General features: G+C 41.8%; 1 protein-coding gene across 1 annotated transcript in view; it reads right to left on the bottom strand.

The window, feature by feature from the left end:
• The window catches only part of Cpne3 (copine 3), a 49,275-nt gene that overhangs the window by 30,693 nt on the left and 3,135 nt on the right, over window positions 1–15,447 (bottom strand). Inside the window, exons 2-4 of the mRNA NM_001107917.3 lie at window positions 3,913–4,052; window positions 3,036–3,215; window positions 306–380 (exon numbers count right to left, since the gene is read on the bottom strand). Of these exons, the coding sequence (NP_001101387.2) occupies window positions 306–380; window positions 3,036–3,215; window positions 3,913–4,044 (387 nt within the window). The 5' untranslated portion in view covers window positions 4,045–4,052. The remainder of the gene's footprint in view (window positions 1–305; window positions 381–3,035; window positions 3,216–3,912; window positions 4,053–15,447) is intronic.

Below are 15,447 nucleotides of genomic sequence, written 5' to 3' on the forward strand. Positions count from 1 at the left end.
AGTAAGAAGACCATGTATCCTATACAGAGAGCCAAAGTAATTCAGTACTAAACCTTTTCTCTCTAACTGAAGAACTGACACATTCATGGAAGATGTACACCTGAGCTTAACAGACAACTTATGACAACTGAAGGAAGGGATTCCATTGTTGTCTTTTGTTACCATGACAGTTGCCATTAGTGATGACAGGCCAGAGTAAATGGAACACAATGTTCAAGACCAACTGATCAGACACAGCTATAGAGTATTTGCTTAGTAGACTAGGAGACTCTATTTCTTGAAGCAAAAGACGATGTGATCTTTACCGTAATACTCCCTTGCCCTGCAGGTTTGCCATTTTTGAGCACCAGTGGTCGAGTCAGCTTCTTACTGGAAACAATCTGTTAAAAGTAGAAAGTAATACTTCATCACTTAAGTTGCTGAAATGCATACTTAAAAAAAAAAAGAACTTGAGTGTAAAGTTCAGTTACAGTCAGTAGAGGGACATTAAAACTGCATTCCTTAAAAACATTTAAAAGGCATCTCCACATTTACAACCCATTTGAAAAGGTTTCCAAGGCCTTCACTCTGGCAGATAGTATCTGTCCGGACATTAGGTTGTTCATTCATTACTTTATACATTAGCTCCTTCCTGAGAATGGGAGAGAGTCCAGCATTTCATCTCTCAACAAACTCTGAGTAGAAACCCGCCTGCCATGCCTTCCCTCCATGATGGACTCCAGTCTTGCTTGAAATGTGAGCCAAGATAAATCTTTTTTAAGCTGCTTTGCCAGGCATTTAGTCACAGCAATGAGAAAAGGGAAGTCACACAAATAACCTATTTATTTCATGAATAACCTTCAAAGATCTTATCACCTCCACTCCAAAAGGGAGCTACACGATGAAAGATCCACCCTGGCTCAAACAAGGAACTACAAAATAAACCTTCTCCGAAGAAAAATGAACTATTCTTCCTTAAATCCTTCGTCAGATATCTCATGACTGCCATAAGATACTAGCAAACACAGCACAACGGTGAATGAGAGGGGCTGCTGCTGGGATGAGCCTGGCCCTGTGTTCCTTACGTCTTTTGAACTACGTGGGAGGACTATAAAAAGAGTTTGGAATGTGGTGTTAGAAAAATCCTAGAATGCTAAAAGCAATACTCAGTGGGTCATTTGGTGGCAACTTAGAAAGCCAGAATGCTATGCTACAAAAACAGCAGAGACTTAGATCATGAGGTTTCAGAGGGGAACAAGGACTCTCACGAATGGGGCTATAGGCTAGCGTACTGGCTGGTTTTGTGTGTCAACTTGACACAAGCTGAAGGTATTACAGAAAAAGGAGTGTCAGTTGTGGAAATGCTTCCAAGAGACCCAGCTATAAGGCATTTTCTCCACTAGTGATCAAGCGGGGAGGACCCAGCCCATTGTAGGTGGTGCCATCCCTGGGCTGGTGGTTTTGGGTTCTATAAGAGAGCAAGCTGAGCAAGCCATGGGAAGCAAACCAGTAAGTAACATCCCTCCATGGCCTCTGCATCAGCTCTTGCTTCCTGATCAGTGTGAGTCCCAGTCCTGACTTCCTTTGGTGATGAACAGCAATGTGGACGTGTAAGCTGAATAAACCCCTTCCTTCCCAACTTGCTGCTTGGTCATGATGCTTATGCAGTACTAGAAACCTTGACTAAGACAGCTAGTGATGGCATATTTAGCAAAGAATTTGGCCACCTTCTGCCCATGCCCAGAGCATATGGATGGGGCTGAATTCAATAGTAATGGTCTAATTCGTTTGGTGGAGAAAAATCTCAAGACAGAGCATCCAAGCTGTGTAATGGTTACTGCTCTCCACTCTGACCCAGGTAGGTCTACAGTAGGAAAGAACTACTGGCAGCAAAGGAAATGTTTTAAAAAAAAATACATCAAGGAAAAATGAAAATTTAATGTTACAGATTAGGTAAATGCTGAGAAAGCAGACATAATTGTTTAAAGAGATTAGTATTGTTAAGGAGAAATCTTTTGCTTTGCAGTGAGAGAAAGATTTCTCACTCAAGACCCAAATCATCTTTTGAAAATTAAAATGCAAATGAAAGGAAAGAGCTTAAACCAAAACCACAACTGATGGACCTCTTTACAGGAGAACAACCCCTGGAACAGTGGTTTTCAACCTGGGGTTGCCACCGCTCTGGGAGTCACAGGACCCTTTCACAGGGCTAACTAAGACCATCAGAAAACACAGATGTTTACATTATATTCATGACAGTTGCAAAATCATAGTTACAAAGTAGCAATACAGATAATGTTACCATCGGAAGTTACCACACCAGGAACATATTAAAGTGTTACAGAATTAGAAAGGTTGAGTCTTACTGGGGTCAACCTAGAAAAGTACACTAACCAAATGCAACTGATGTCCAAGAGGGCTATTACAGTTACCAACCAAAAAAATTATACTAAGAACTTGTGGTGGTTAAAATAAAAATGATCCCTATCAGCTCATATATTTGAATGCTTAGACATTAGGGAGTGGTACTACTTGACAGGGATTACAAAGTATGGCTTTGTTAGAGGAAGTGTGTTAGGGGGTGGGGGTTAAGGGGTGTTGAGGTTTCAAAGCTCAAGCCAGGCCAAGCGTCTTTCTCTTCCTGCTGCCTGTGATCACGATGTATAACTCTCAGCTGCTGTGTCTGCCTGTGTGCCACCATCATGAAAATGATGGACTGACACTCTAAACTGTAAGCCAGCCCCAATTATATGTCTCTTTTATAAGAGCTGCTGTGGTCATAATGTCTCTTCACAGCAATAGCACACTTTCTATGACACAATGTTTTTCAAAAACACCCAACTCTTTGGTTTAAAATCTACATAAAATAGCTGGGTGTGATGGCATATACCAGTAATCACAGCATTACGGAAGCAGCAGCTCAAGGGTTACCAGAAGTTTAAGGCCAAACTGGGCTACATAGCAATGAGGACGCCAACCATTGCTAGGTAGTGAGATGCTATAACAACAAAATAAAACAAAACAAACATTCAGAACAAATCAAACTAGATACTCACTTGTCCAAGGGTGACTTCACATTCTCCCAAGAAGTCATCATCACTCAGCTCGATAGTTTTGTTGTCAATATCATAGATTCCAAACTTCAATTTCTGAACCACTTCAAAGTAGTAATCAATGACAAATGTCTTAGAAAATTTGGGATTCAAAGAATTCTTAATCCTTTCTGTGCGTTCAACCTATACTCATCCCAAAAAACAAAAACAAACAAACAAAAAAAACCAAAAAGATTTTCAGATCCAAGTAGTACTTAGATTTTTAACATCTTTATGTACTGGATATAATTACACATAAGCATAAGACTAAATGTCTTTAAATGTATGTATATGTGGGGTGCACAGGTACTATATACCATGTATGTGGAGGTTAGGGTTCAACTTGCAGAGGTCAGCCAACAACTGTAAAGTCAGTTCCTTCCTTCTACCACACGGGTTCTGGAGATCAAACTTAAATTACCTGGCTTAGCCATCTAGTCACTGAGCCATCTCACTAGCCCACTTATTTATCTTTTGGAAATTTCTCTATGTACTTGAGGAATTGTACTATCGATGACAAATTTGTCAAAAAAAAAATTGCACTAACAGATGAGATGGTCCAGTTAATGTGTGTGGTGCTTCCCCTGCAAGTACATCCGGGTATTACACAGGTACTGTGCCTCCAAGTCAGAGGGAGTGTTGGATCCCCTGGAACTGGAGTTGTAGGTGGCTGATCCACGGTGTGGGGCTGGGAATAGAGCCTATGTTGTCTGGAAGATCAGCCAGGGTTCTTAAGCTAACTCTTCAGTCCTGTGGTATTATTTTTAACATTTTAAAGTAAGCTCTTAACATTGACAAAAAGAAATAAGGACCAGTTTTCACCCATATTATTCAGGATTACCTCATACCACTGTTGACCACTGGTGTTCAAAAACAACACACATAAAGGGTCGGACTTTGACGTTAGATCAGTATCCAAAAGGCTGTTACAGGAAATATTTAGCTCCACCTTCGTGACGCACTGCGCAGCCATGTCTTCAGCTATGGGAGAACCAATGAGAAACAGGATCTTTAGGAAACACTCTGAAGCTCTTAATGGAGATAGCTGAATTCCTAAGGCAAACTGTCAGCGGGGACTTACTGATCAGCTCTGCAGAATGGGACTGCTACTTGAGCCTCTTGGGAATAAAGGTCTTTAGTAGCTTAGTCCAATAATACTTTATTCTTCTGTAGAGTAAAGCTTACTCACCATCCAGCAGTAAAATATACTTTCAAGATAGCAATTAAGGAATTTCTGTGGCCGCTTACTTATCACCCACGATTCCCTCTTCCTTCTCTCTCCTCCAGCTGAGCAAAGAAAAGAAGGCCAAGGGGAAGAAGGTGGCCCTAGACCCCGCCATTGTCAAGAAACAGGAGGCCAAAAAAGTGGTCAATCCTTTATTTGAGAAAAGGCCCAAGAACTTCGGCACTGATCAGGGTATCCAGCCCAAAAGAGATCTAACACGCTTCGTCAAATGGCCCGGCGGCAGCAAAGAGCCATCCTCTATAAGTGGCTCACAGTACCTCCTGCCATTAACCAGTTCACCCAGGCCCTGAACAGGCTAACAGCGACTCAGCTGCTTAAGCTTGCCCACAAGTACAGCGCAGAGACAAAGCAGAAGAAGCCAAGACTGCTGGCCCGTGCTGAGAAGAAAGCTGCTGACAAAGGGGACGCCCCAACTGAGAGACTGCCTGTCCTCTGAGCAGGGGTCAATACAGTCACCACTTTGGTGGAGAACAAGAAAGCTCAGCTGGTAGTGATTGCCCATGATGTAGACCCCACTGAGCTGGTGGTTTTCCTGCCTGTCCTGTGTTGAAAGATGGGGGTGCCCTACTGTATCATCAAGGGAAAGGTCAGGCTGGGCTGCCTGGTCCGCAGGAAGACATGCACCACTGTTGCCTTCACACAGGTTAACTCGGAAGGCAAGGGTGCTCTGGCTAAGCTGGTGGAAGCTATCAGGACCAATTATAATGACAGATATGACGAGATCTGCTGACACTGGGGTGGCAACGTCCTGGGTCCTAAGTCTGGCTCTCATTGCCAAGCTGGAAAAGACAAAGACTAAAGAATTCGCCACTAAACTGGGTGAAATATACACCAAGTTTTCTGTACATAAATATAATTATAAAATTAAAAAAGATAGCAATTAAGGCATTAATCCTCTGCTTATATAATGTACTATAAAATATATTGGAAAACTGTCATGTTCTGTTTAGAGAAGACTCTGATAGCAAACTCTTAAACTCAAGCATATTTATCAAGTGTCCCCTGAGGTAATCTCTTGGGAAAGGCAGATACCTCACCCCAGTGACAGGGAGAAAAGAGAAAAGTAAATGTCCAATCGTATTAAAAGCATTCCATCCTTACAAACAGCTAAAAGGCAAACCTTTACCAACAGAGTTACTTTGAGAATGAGAAGCCAAAATGGTCATACATGGAGATGTTCTTCCGGGATTTTCCAGGAGCTCCTGGGAACTCCAGCACGACAGGTTCTTATAGCTTCCCTTTTCATTCCTGCTAGATGTTTAAATGTCCAGTTTGATGATGTTTTGCTATTTATCTGTTTTTTCTACCTATGTTGTGTAAGGTACAACTTGGATATCATCTCTAGATGATTCCAATGAGAATGTTCCACCAGTAGCGTTCAGCGACTTATTGTAGCTGATTCGCCATGGTTTGCCAAGAAATACCAGTTAGTCTAACTTCTACAGACCTCCCTTCTTTAACCACCAAATACATGAAGAGGAATCAGGGTAAGGCAGAGAGTGAGTTCCACAAGAGCCAGGGCTATGAGTAGAGAAAGTATCTCAGGGCTAAGTGCAGAGAAATCTTGAAAAAAAATTCCAAAAAAAGAGGGGGCAGGGGTAGGAAAGCCTGCAGTACTGAGAGTGAGATGATTTCCTCCTTGGAGCTGCAAGTACCATGGTACCACCAAGAGGAACAGAGTGCTATATTCCCCAAAAGTATGCCAACAGACCAGCTGTCTAGCATAAAGCAGTCTACTATCTCAGCACCAGTTAGCTAGCTCCATGCAGTGTAAGCCTTTCTGATCCTGCATTTCCTGTACTTTATTATCACATTCCATGACGATTTTCCTGGTTATGTCAACACACACTAAACTGTCTCCCAATCCTGCTGCTTTCATAGCAAAAGACTGGAACAGTATTAAAAATTAATATCAAATTTTGAAAGTTGGGTGTAATATCACACACCTATCAATATCCATAGTATTCAAGATGCTAAAAAAAAAAAAAAAAAAAAAAAGGCAGATCACATGTACAAGGCCAGGCTTATTTAAAACCAAATCAAATATGGAGGAATGCACACCTCCGTTAAACTTAGCACCTAGATCCAGGTGTGTAAACACAGGTAAACCACACTTCAACTTCCTAAGCCTAAATTTCCGCACAGAAGCAAACTAAATCTGAAATTGCCAAGCGTATCACCTCGGACACAGAACCTATGCAAAAAGCAATTTTTATCAGAAGAGATTAGGTACAATCAGGGTGGTATGGCCCATACACTATGACAATGGAAACTCTCAGGACTCTATGAGGGTGACTCTAGCTAAGACTTGTAGCAATGGAGGATACAGAACCCAAAAGGGCCATCTCTTGCAACCAGAAAAGAGTTCCAATGGAGGGATTGGGACACCAACCAACCAATACCTGAGACCCACATTTTTTTTTAACCTGCCAAAAAGATATGCAGGGGGTACAGATGGAGCAGAATTTGGAAGAATGGCCAACCAATGACTGGCCCCTTGAGACCTATCCCATGAGAGAGTGCCTACACTGACACTATTAATGATGTTCCTCTATACTTCCAAAAAAGCATGTAGCGTAACTGTCATCTGAGAGGCTTCAGCCAGCAGCTGTTGGAAAGGGTGGCCCACAGCCAAACACTAGTCGGAGCTTAGGGAATTCTATGGAAGAGAGGGACAAAGGATTGAAGAAACCAAAGAGGTCAAGGTCACCACAAGAAAAGATACAGAATCAACTAGTGCTCCACAAGAGTGAACCACCAAACAGCACACATGGGCTGGGCCTAGGCCCTCAGCAGTGTATAACAGCTGTGCAGCACCATCTTCATGTGAGACTCCTAACAGCAGGGGCAGGGGCTGTCTCTGACTCTGCTGCCTGCCTTTGGATCCTTTCCCCTAACTAGGCTGCCTTGCCTAGCCATAATAGAAGATGCCCTTGGTCCTACAGCAACTTGATATGCCAAGGTGGGTTGACATCCCTAGCAGGCCTCCCTTTTTCTGAGCCTTTACTGAGAAGAAAGGGAGGAGGAGGAGGAGGAAAACGGAAAGGAGATGAGGTGAGAGGGAAAAACTGGGAGGAGAGGTGGGAGGAGAAGCTACTATTGGGATATAAAGTAAATACATTAATTTTAAAAACATATAACCATTCCCTGTATTTACCAAAGAACAAGCTTTATGGTTAGATAGATAGTAGTTTTAGAGCCTTGTTACATGCTCACATATAGGATGAGCATGACTGTTAAGGACATAGTTATAGATCACCATGTGCAAAGCACAGAACCAACACAACAAGCTTGTTTCTAAGGATGGGGTGAACTCAACCAAGAATACAAATATTTATGTGCAAAGTCATTCTCACAGCAGAGGCTCATTAGAACATTATTTTTCTCTCCCGAATATGCTCAAACAAAGACAAACAACATGACAGCATGGCATATTATTTAATAACGTCCTGACAATGACATTACTACACTGTGGCCAGGAAGGAAATTCCCTCCAAAGCTGCACTCTCACCATTCCCCAGTGAGTCAGACCTCCGCCTCCCGGCAGCATTTACCTCCAGAAACCATTATACTTAATGGCCAATGCAAAAAAGTAAACAAACATCCTAGTATGAACATTCATACAAATACTTTCATTCCAGTAACTACTGAATACGTGTCTTGGGAAGAAAACGGTGTAACTCAAGAACACACTATACTGGGAGAACATTAAAAATGTTCTGTGTCCTGTGAGGACAGAAAATAGGTCGTTTTTCTGCAATAAATGATCAATCAAAAGGATATGTGGGCAACTAAAGAAGATTGTGCATGTTTTCTACAGGATCATAGAGATAATGCCAAAGGAAACACTTAGTATGCGGCGTTGGGCTACACATCTCTAAGCATACTGAACTTCAGCCTTTCTCCCCAAACCTTATCTTTCAGTCCAACATAACACAGACTATGCAAACCAAGTAAAATTAAGACACCAAGAGGGGCTGGAGATGAAATCTGAAGTATTCAGTCACTCCCATGCCCTGCTGAAATCCTATTTGTCCGTGTCTTGAAATAAATAATTTAAAAGGAGGAAAGACTTATTTTGGTAATGGAATTTTATTCCATTTGCCAGTCAGTCACAATGCATTTGTAGGTAAGAGAGGTTGCTAATCAGAGTTCTTTTTCAGGAAGTGGGTGGGTAGGACGGGGAGGGAGTAAGTGTGCTATTAGACCAAAATAAACAAAGATAATGGTTTTGGTCCCTGGTCCCTTAGGCCTGTTCCTTTGGTCTTAAATGGAGACACAGCACAGTGGCAGCATACATGGTGTAGGTGGCTGGACACCTCATGGTAGACAGGAAGCAGAGAGAGTAATGCCTGTGCACTCTACCCCTTCCTCCCATCATTACACCTGGTCCATCTACGTTCAGGATGGGTCTTCCCACAGTTAATCCTTTCTAGAAATGCCCTCAATCACCCAGAAGTGTGTTAAGAGTACAAAGGCACCCTGGGCTCAAAACCCCCAACCAATCAAAACAAAACAAGGCAGAAAAAAAAAAAAAAGAGTTCCTTGAAAACTTCGATGAGGGCTGGGGATGCAGCACAGTTGGTACTGCACTTGTCCGCCATGCATGGAGCACTGGGTTTAGTTCCCATCGCCACATAAAACTATGCATGGTGACCTACACCTGTAACCTAGCACTTAAGGAAGAAGCAGGAGGATCAGAAATCCAGGGATGTCCTTGATCATACAGAGAATTCAAGATCAGCCTTGGCTACATAATAAACACAAATACACAATACTTTTTACCCTAAGGTTATTAGTCTAATAAATACAAACACCAAAGTTACAACCCAAACGATTTATTTCTTTATGACAAAATGCTCCCAGGGCATTAAAATACCTCTAATTAATGTTTGCTTAGTGTAATAATAATTTGATTCTGTAATTGTTAGCTTATCAAATAAAATATTTATCATGACACAAATGAATAATGAAACAGATCTTTATAAAACTATAATGCTCTAACTGGGCTGCCTCATCTAGTCTCAATATGAGGAATGCACCTAGTCTTATTGGCACCTTGATGTACCAAGGCTGGTTGATATTCGTGGGAGGCCTCCCCTTTCCTGAGAAGAGAGAAGAGGGGTGGGTGGAGAGGGAGGTGAGGTGAGAGGGAGAGATTTGGAGGAGGGCAGCGGAAACAGCAATCTGAATGTAAAGTAAATAAATAATAAAAATTAAAAATATAATTAACATTTATTAAATATATTAAATAGATAAACTGAATTAATATTTAGGTTGTAGTTGTTAATACATTCTTGAACCATAACCAGAAAAGCGTGAGGCTGTCAAAGAGAGGGGTGGCTTACATTTATACGGCCGTTCCTCTTTACGGTCCATTAGTCTGTAAGTTGCTTCATGCTAAGAAAGGCTTTTCTCCTTTCTACTTTTTATGTATACATGAGTGTTTTGTCTGCATGTGTTAAGTGGATTATGTTCATGCACTGCCTGTGGGGACCAGAAGAGGGCATCAGACCCCAGGAACTGCAACTGGAGGTTGTGGGCAATCACGTGGGTGCTTGGAGCCAAATCTGGGCCCTCTGCAAGCATAGCCCCTTTGTCTCTTTTCTAGGGTATGTCCACATTTACATGTGTACCATGCACGCAGAGCTGGACCATCTGAGAGCAGCAACACGGATTCTCAGAACTATCACTTAGCTTTTTGTCCCTGTGACAAAAATACTTGAAGAAACTCAACTTTAGAAGGAAGGGTATATTTTGGCTCACGGTTTCAAAAGTTATAGCTGATGGCTGGCTAGTCTTGTGGGTCATTTGTTTACTCGGGGTGCATGCCTGCAGGAGGGCATGCATGCATGTGTTGAGACATTCCATCCAGGCAGAAACAAGTAGCAGAAGAATACTGCTCATGTAATGGCTTCCAGGCAACAAAGAGAAAAGGCTTGCCTTCCAGCTAAGCCCTCATAAGTGGGCTGGAGAGACAGATTAGCCAGTAAAGTGCTTGCCACGAGAGCATGAAGACAGGAGCACCTCAATTCCAGCCCCAGGAAGCACCTGAGAAAGCAAGGTGCAGTGGCACTAGTTTGTAATCCCATGCTGGGAAGTAGAGACAAGTGGACTTCTGGTCCTCCAATTCTGTTAGCTAGCTCCAGGCCAGTGAGAACTGGAATAAACCAAGGCAGATGGCACCCGAGGAAAAACACCTATGGTTGACTTCTGGCTTCTATACATACCGTGTATGAGCACCTGCACATACACAAACATGTAAACACACACATGTATACATATACACAGCCCCATTAAGTTGTAAATTATTACATGTATAAATCCCTCAAAAGGCAGAGGCAGGCAGTCTCTGTGAGTTTGAGGCCAGCCTGGTCTACATAGTAAGTTCTAGGATAGCCAGAGCTACATAGTGAAATCCTGTTGGGAATAAATGAATGAATGAATGAATAAATAAATAAATGTATAAACCCATTTAGAGACCATGTAATCCAACCATCTCTTTTAAAGTCTCTCCTGTGAACACTGCTGCCCTGAGGACCAAGCCTCTAACATATGAGATCCTGGCAGACATGTAAGATCCCATAACACATACTGCACTTAAAAGCCAGATCTGGCTATGAGTGTAGCTTAATGATAGAGTTCAGTTTTTGTACGCCCAGAATCTAAATAAATAAGCAAGTAGCCACACTCTGAGACTAAGAGTCTTATATCAAAAGAAAAAAAAAAAAAAGCTAGGTATCAGTTCTTGAAATGCAGTGGTGAAAGGATCAGGAGTTCAAATCCAGCCTCTATAAAGTAGTTTAAGTCAAGCCTGGGAAACATAAGGCCTTGTCTGAGAAGGAGGGGGAGGGGGAATGAGGGGGAGAGGGAGAGAGGAGGGAAGGGGAGAGGGAGAGAAGGGGGAAAGAGAGGGAGGGAGGGAGGGAGGCGTGAGAGAAAAAGAAAAAAGAAATTTGATTTCATAAAAAGAAAGTGACACCAAATGTTATTTCTGTTTGGTTGCTGTTTCTATCCTTGCCACAAGATAAGAGAAACAAAAATGAGGAATGTCAGATATAAAAATCACACAATACAGAGAAGAGGATAGTTTTCACCTTAATGTGAAGCAAGCCAGAAGGATCACTGGGACAACAAGGAAACCAGACCCTGGCTCTGAATCAGACAAGTGATGGTGGCCATGTGGACAGAGGCTTAACTTCTGCTGGCCTTGCTTTCTTCCAGTGTGAATGATAACTCACTCAGTATCTTCAGGTAATGCCCAACATCTCTCCTAGTTTATGTTCTTTTACTTTAATGTTAACTACAGTGAATATATAACTTGTAAAGGAATTGCTACTCAAGGACTCAAAAGAAACAGTAAATACCAAAAATATAGAATAAAAAGGAGAAATGGTTGAAAAAGAATAGGGTTGTTCAAACTCAATCTCCATTAACCACTAGCCTATCTAAAAAGCTATAAAAATGTACATCTGAAAGCTTTCTCACCTGTCTGAGAGCCTTTTCTGAAAGTGACTAAACTCACAAACTATGTAAAAAAAGCAGTACACCCCAACAAGAGACCAGTCCCTGCCTCCTAGGCTAATGCTGCATAAGGAAGTGAGTTTTACTACATCCATGGCATCTCAGTCTGAAACTCTCAAGACACATCACTACAGAAAAAGGAACAGGAAGCTCACCGCTACTTGAAACTCCAGCCCCATGGAATCTGACACCCTTTTCAGGTCTCTGTGGGCATCTATACTTACACGGTAGACACACAGACACACAGACACACACACACACACACACACACACACACCCACACACACACACAATGTCAATAAATCTAAACATTTTTTTCTGAAAGATAGTAGAACATGTCCTTAGCATGTTCAAGGCCACCTCCCCGAAAGGCTTCCAAATTCTTGATGTAAACAGTGATGTTTAGATTTGCTGATGGCAGCTGGACAGAAAGAACTCAGGAAAGCCAATTAATAATAATAAAAAAAAATGTTAGCAATGTACCAGTAGTTTAAGATGTACACATGAGTTTTACCTTGCTTTTACTACCACAAAGTGAACCACCAACCCAAGCCCTACTAAATTCTCTAAAAAAATTAAATTTTAATTAAATTTAAATTCTCTAAAAAAAAAAATCCTGAAAACATATTATTCTGATTGATTGAGAACAAGAAGGAAACTTACTTAAGGTTTTAACTTAATACATATTCCAAGCTTGGCTACTGTTCTAACCTCTTGGTCAATGTACATACATTCTAGAAATATCACTGACTATACATTGAAGTCCACTGAAGGAGCAGATCGCCAGATGTCCACCTAGGAGATCGATGGTTAGTACTGACTGTCACGTTGACGAGATGTAGAACACTACGAGACAAGCTTCTTGGCTATGAGTGAGTTTCTAGAATCCATGCTAAGTGGGGATGAGACCATTCCATGGGCTGGGGTCCCGGACTGAGTGAAAAGGAGGAAAGCAAACAGAGTACCAGTATCCACTGCTCTCTCAATACAGCCAGGTGTAAAGTGACCGTCCACCTCCCATGCCTGGGCCCAGACTATACCCTTCCTTGATTTGCTTTTGAGCAGTAATTGTTCACAGCAGCGAGAACAGTAATTAATGCAAGTGTTTGAACAAGCAATACCAGGACCCGGATATCATCTCCCTTTAGGAAACAAGATCTTAACACGCTTGGCTATAAAATACAGAGCAACAATGCAAGTCACCTATGTCAATACAAATCAGGGTAATTAGCTGACAACAATGTAAGGGAAAGATGCAGGAAAGCTGTGGGGCAGCTGTGGGCATCTGTGCAGCAGAAGCAAGCGAATGTATTCAGGCATGGGATCCACTGAAACTCAAGTCCTTTAGGAATCTCCCTGCCTGGAGCTGTTACCTTTCGGCCTCTAGTTACTTCTCTGTGTTGAACCAACAGAGCTTCCCACCTGCCCAGTGAACTATGTGTGAACTCTACACCCCTGCTTTTTAAATATGGCTCCCTGTCTTCACTTCTTAGCTGAGTATGCAAACTTCTGTTGGCTCAGATCAGCGTTTCATTTGTCACATAGTGCCTCCCTAATTCATAGTGAGTTCTTTTTGGATGATGGTCTTACATGCCAGGATCCCAGCACTCAGGAGGCTGAAGCAAGAGGAAGTGAGTTCAAGGCCAGCCTGGGACTTTACCCCAAAATAAACAAACAAATTCCTTCAGTTCAAAGGTAAAACAACTACTACTTTCATTCTCAAAGTTTGAAAGTTTCTAGCACTCAGTGTCACTCAGTAATAGAGCATATGTTGGCATTCCCAACATAAATAAACGGATATATATATATATATATATATATATATATATATAAAAACTATATGTTTACACATTCTCCAATTTCTAGAATATTCATTTCAGCATTAATTACCATAAACATCACAGCTGTTTTTAACTTTCTGGCAAATCCTTTTACATTTCCTAATCATTAATATTTGATAACACTATTACTCATTTAATATCCATTCAACCAATTCCTGAGGATCACCTGCCCTGTATCAGGCACTCTTCTGAGTTGGTGGGGAACCAACAGTGACAGAAGGAGAGTCTCACCTTAACATGATTACAGGATAGAAAGGTAAGTGAGCTGAGTAGAGTTAACAGCAGCATGTTTCATGGTAATCAATGCTGAGGAGAAAAGCAGAGCAAGAAAGTCGACAGGCAGGCATGCTTGTACTTCTAGGAATTTCAAAAATTTCTAGTGACAGTCCCACCAGGAAATATTTGTTTAGATTTTTACTTCTTTTTTTTTTAAAAAGAAAAAATGATCCTAAGCCAGGCGGTAGTGGCACGAGCCTTTAATCCCAGCACTTGGCGGCAGAGGCAAGAGGATCTCTGAGTTTGAGGGCAGCCTGGTCTACACAGTTCCCAAACAACTAGGACTACACAGAGAAACCTTGTTTTGAAAGAACAAAAAAAGATCCCTAGCCAGAGGGAAATAAACTTCCACTCTTTTTTACACTTGCAAATAGAAATTTTAATGTAAAGCGATTATCATCTTAATGTTTAGAGTAATTGTAAAACAAAACTTCAGTCTTTAAATACATGAGTGTGATTACACACACCAGCAGATAATGCCAGCACTTGAGAGGTGGAGGCAGGAGATGAATGCCCTCCTTGACTTTACTGCTCTTGTCACAAGGCTGCACAGACTATATGAAAAAGGAGAGGGAGAGACGGAGAGAGGGAGAAAGGAAGAGAGAGAGGGAAGGCTAGGCAGTTGTGGACACAACTTTAATTCCAACACTTAGGGGAGGCAAAGAACAGCCCGGGCTACACAGAAAAATCTTGTCTCAGATGGATAGATGGATGGATGGATGGATAGATAGATAGATAGATGGATAGATAGATAGATAGATAGATAGATAGATAGATAGATAGATAAAAAGGAAAATAAAAACTGTTGTAAAATATAAAAAATAAAAATGTTATCTTTTATCCCCACTAGGTCCGTCACCACAGTGCCCCAAGATATCTGCTAGATATCTTAATTCTCAGTCAGCAAAGCGTCTCACCCGCTCTGCTCCATCCCCTATCACACTGCTGAAGGCCTCTCTCTGAGCCTGGCAGCAATCTCTCTACCTACCTAGTTCCCAAGGCAGGTTTCCATGCCAGACACACACATCCTAACTCCGTGGTGGCCCAGACCAGCCGCCCCACAGTCCATTACACTTAAATTAACACATGAAAGAACACACAACACAATAACCTTTGGCCCAATTGATAAGATATAATTGTCTACCTAAACATACAAAGCCCATACACATCTATCCCATATAGAAGGGGAGGGGGAAGGGTTAGGGGGTTATTGGCCTGGAAACCGGGAAAGGGAGTAACAATTGAAATGTAAATAAGAAATACACCCAACTTAATAAAGATGGAGAAAAAAAAAAAAAAACATTTGTAACATCCTGTCAAGGTACAGCGTGGAATCTTAACGTCACCTGCCATATTGTCCTGCCACAGCTTCTCTCCCTGTCCCTCCTGTCTCTTCCTCCTTTCCACTCCAGTCTCCTCCTCTTCCTTCAAACTTTTCTCCCTCCCATCCTTCCTTCTCACCCAATGACAGGCCTCCTATCTTGTACCT

This window comes from Rattus norvegicus, chromosome 5 (assembly GCF_036323735.1).
Source record: "Rattus norvegicus strain BN/NHsdMcwi chromosome 5, GRCr8, whole genome shotgun sequence".
NCBI classification, from domain to species: domain Eukaryota; kingdom Metazoa; phylum Chordata; class Mammalia; order Rodentia; family Muridae; genus Rattus; species Rattus norvegicus.